General features: G+C 38.1%; 1 protein-coding gene and 1 long non-coding RNA gene across 2 annotated transcripts in view; one reads left to right on the top strand and one right to left on the bottom strand.

Annotated features, from left to right (window-relative positions):
* Positions 1-1,386, top strand: part of LOC107643273 (tryptophan synthase beta chain 1) — a gene marked incomplete in the record, with an annotated part of 4,130 nt that extends 2,744 nt beyond the window's left edge. Inside the window, 3 exon segments of the mRNA XM_016346868.2 lie at positions 1-547; positions 694-788; positions 898-1,386. Of these exon segments, the coding sequence (XP_016202354.1) occupies positions 1-547; positions 694-788; positions 898-1,085 (830 nt within the window).
* Positions 1,735-3,824, bottom strand: LOC107643274. Its single transcript, XR_001620806.2, has 4 exons — positions 3,687-3,824; positions 3,330-3,593; positions 2,111-3,079; positions 1,735-2,031 (listed from the first exon to the last, which is right to left on the bottom strand). It is a non-coding gene; the product is annotated as an uncharacterized LOC107643274 (long non-coding RNA).

Below are 4,247 nucleotides of genomic sequence, written 5' to 3'. Positions count from 1 at the left end.
CAACCGCCGCAGCCTGCGCTAAGCTTGGTTTGGAATGCACAGTGTTCATGGCCGCCAAAGAAATGGAGAAGGAAAGTTCTAACGTGCAGTTGATGAAACTGTTAGGTGCTAAGGTAGAAGGGGTTAATGGAAGCTTCAAGGACGCAGCATCGGAGGCATTTCGGTGTTGGGTGGGAGAAATGGAAAACAGTTACCACTTGACGGGTTCGGCAGTTGGGCCGCACCCGTGCCCGACGATGGTGCGTGAGTTTCAGTCAGTGATAGGGAGAGAAACGAGGAAGCAAGCGTTGGAGAAATGGGGAGGGAAACCAGACGTGCTGGTAGCGTGCGTGGGGACTGGATCTAACGCTCTTGGTTTGTTCCACGAGTTCTTAGAAGACAAGGATGTGAGGCTCATTGGTGTTGAGGCCGGTGGGTGCGGTTTGGAGAGTGGAAGACACTCTTCCACACTCGCCACTGGTGAAGTGGGTGTGTACCATGGAGCCCTCAGCTACCTCTTGCAAGATCAGGATGGACAAATTATTGGACCACACTCCATTGCCCCCGGGTCCGTATTTATCGATCTTATTATTATTAAATGTTGTTGGTTACCTATATTTTTTCTTATTATTATTATTAACTCCTAATTACTTAGTTACTGCATGCTCTTTATTTTTAACCTCAAAGTAATTGGTTCGTTGTTTCAATTTGCAGGATGGAGTATCCAGGAGTTAGTCCTGAGTTGAGTTACCTAAAAGAAACCGGACGCGCCGAATTCTGCGTTGCAACTGATCAAGAAGCTCTTGATGGTAAGGCACATTTCACCTTTATTATGCTTATTGAACACACAGAAATTAATTAATGCTTAAACTCTTGAAGGTTTTTACTTTTTACTAATTAATTGATGATGTTTGGCAGCTTATGAAAGATTATGCAAATTGGAAGGCATATTTCCATCATTGGAGGCTGCTCATGCATTGGCTATCTTAGATAATCTGGTCCCTACCTTATGTGACGGCAGCAAGGTCGTTGTAAACTGCAGTGGTTGTGGAGATAAGGATGCAGCTGTAGTCTTTGATCGCAAATTATTTCATGGAAAATTTTAAGCACACAAAGGGCAAATAAAGAAGAGAGAAAGAAGAGAGAGGGGGGGGGGGGTTTAAAAGCAAAAAAAAATAAACATCCATGTTACGCCATGGGGAAAAATTTAAGAAAGGAATTGATAGAATGGAGGATTAGACAAATAGGAATAATTAATTCATTATTATTTTGTTTGTACCAATCCGTGTATAGTCCATCCTCACTTTGCCATTTTGGCCAAGTTGTATAGTATAAGTATAGTTGCTTTAATAATTTCTTCCCCCCATATGAATTGAAATCGTATATATGTTGTCTCCTTAAGCACAACTTTTCAACAGCCTCATACAATGCAAAAAATCTTTGATAAACATTAAGTCTTTGAAAAATATGATATATGAGCAATAAACTTCAACGAGCTAATTATAATGTAGTAATTCCATAACTTCATTTTTATGTTCCAAAGATTTAAGGTTTGTTAGTTTTTTAAGAAAAAAATATTTAAAAAAAAATGTAAATTATAGCTTCTAAAAAAATATTTTTTATTTTTTTAATACTTTTACTTTTATTACTAAAAATTTGTCAAATACATTAAAAAATAAAAAAAAATCTTTTTTCATTAATTTTTTTTATCAAAATAATAATAATATGGATGTTCCTATTAACGCCTAACTCTTCCTCATCTTTCATTTCCTCTGTATCCTCGGGAGCCAACGAACCCTGGAATCGATTCCTTTCCCGAAGCCTCTACACCACTTAGCCACATGCTCCCACTTGCAAACCATTTTTGAGATCCCTTCTGCTTCCGGCTTTTCGACATTCGGTTCCTAGTCACATGCCAATCCATATGTCTACTGTGCTCATCTTGCCTTTTGAATCGGAGACCGCAGCTCGTGCATTGTTTAGGAAGATCACCGTATAAGGCACTGATTACACCTTCAAGATATCTGGATCGAACTCCATCCCAATAAAATCCTAAAACATGAGTTCATTTAAATAACTATCCCAAATCAACAAACTAGAAAGGGAGGGAAACTAATGAAAGTATAGTTACCAGTACGGTGGGTGGATTGGTGGGTGGATTAGTTACTGAGATCACACCGTGGTTCACTAGTGAACTAATCAAATTAAGATATGCAGGTGGTGGTTGACTTGTCACCGAAGCATCGGCATGGGGATGAGACATCATTTGTGATGGAGCAGTTGGAAGGCTTGGATGTAAAGGTGGCAAGGTTCCCCCATGTAAATGTAAACTTTGGCCCTGCATATCAGGTAATGGATTTGAGATGGGCGTACTTATTGGGCACCATGACTAATTTGTGTTGAAGATGGAACTTGAGGTGGAAGAAATTGTAGTTGAGGAGGTTGTCCATGATTTTGCAGGTTAGAGGAAATTGGTCCAGGTTGATTAGGCAACTGGTCATGTATAAACAGAGTTCTATTTGGACCATGACCCACATTGGTGTTATTATTAACGTTTATTGGTTCAAACAGACTCCTAGGACGTTTTTGCAATGAAAATGCTGGATTCAAGCCGAAAGGACGGGTAGCATGAGCATTGACAGCAGGGGGAGCAGCCCCAATATTAAAGGGGTACTGTGAAGAATTAGATAGATCATTAGATAACTTCCTTTTCCTGGAGAATCTAACACTTGATTGCATAGAACTGCTGTTTCTACTACAGTCTACTAATCCTGGATTCATATCTTTCCAATCAAACTCCTCTTCTTCAGTGTCCTGCCATGATGCCAATGAAAACTTGCTCCCTAAACCATTTTTGCCAGGCTGCTCCACCAACAAAAGCTTAGTACTAGGAATTTCACAGCCTTAATTTGTCACAACTATATGCCTCAATAAGAGCTCTTGGACTTTGACGTTGTTGTTCATCATTGAGATTATAAGTCTTGGAAGTTTGAAATATGTTCCAACCATCACTAGAAAATCTATTTTGCTGTCATTCATTCAACCCTCTTTCTCTTGTATTACCTACAGTTTCTGTTGAGTCCAACCTATCACCACCAACCTATGACGATGAAAACCAACACACTGTCAGAATGCAGCTTATCTGTCTACAGGATCTCTCTTTCTATTAAGAGGTATAAACAGACACCTTTCTATTAAAACAAAAATTTGGCGACCACATCATTCAGGTTGAGACACACAATATATATATATATATATATTATTTTCATCAATCATGACAAATAGCCTTAACGTACCAATAAAATCACTGATATTTTTGCATACAACACATATTTCACACAAAAACTTACATTATCCATAATTGAACTAGAGTGTTCCATCTGTTGCAAGGATTGTGGTTTAATAACATGTTCCCCAAGAATCGGTCCACGAAAATCATATGCCCCAAGGTGATTAGCAAAGGATTGTTGATTATTAACTGCTGGTGAAGATTACAATTGAGCTTCAATATTACTTAGGACAGAGGGAGGAAAGATCTTTGACCAGGTACCAAAGAGACGTTGCAGAACAGAATGCAGATTGGGCTGGACCTGCCTGTATGCCTCACAGTAAACCTTGGCACACAATAGAATTGTTTCAATCTTTCAATAACAGAATAAAATAAAAATGAAATATAAATAGAAATAACCATGCTTTAATTGACCTACTTGAGGTAGACGTAAAGAGAAGTGTTTAACATATTCCTGGCCAAAATTCTTCACAATACTGTCCAGAAGATAGAGAGAAGGAAGTTTTTTATCAGCAGGCACCTGGCAGAGGATAGATTTAAACAATTGAGGAACCATATAAACCGAGATTTAAATAATATTATAGCTTAGCTTTACTAATTTTCTACTATACAAATATCAGCAAAAATGCTTGACAGAATATCATCGTTATTTGCTAATTTAGAACTCAGGAGCAAAAGTAACATTTAAAAAGCCATTCTTTACAATTTCTTTACAGACAATTCTCATCATGCCTTTTTTTTATGTGGCGGTAGGAAAAGTGATTTCTGAAACTCAATCTTAACAAAGGGTTGAGACTTTATTGACAAGATAAACCTTAAACCTTAACACATGTTCTTAATTACTTTGCCCCTGAGGTCACCAATATATGAGATACAGCTAGGGCATGCCCCAACTTTACATTGTATGCTTCGAATTTTGTTCCAGTTCAGTCAAGACCTGAAATGCATTGTTTTATTCTTGGGTCTTAAGCTCAGTTTC

Source organism: Arachis ipaensis, chromosome B05, assembly GCF_000816755.2.
Source record: "Arachis ipaensis cultivar K30076 chromosome B05, Araip1.1, whole genome shotgun sequence".
In the NCBI taxonomy this organism is placed as follows: Eukaryota; Viridiplantae; Streptophyta; class Magnoliopsida; order Fabales; family Fabaceae; genus Arachis; species Arachis ipaensis.
The sequence above is the reverse complement of the archived record's forward strand: the minus strand, read 5'-3'. Positions and strand labels throughout refer to the sequence as shown.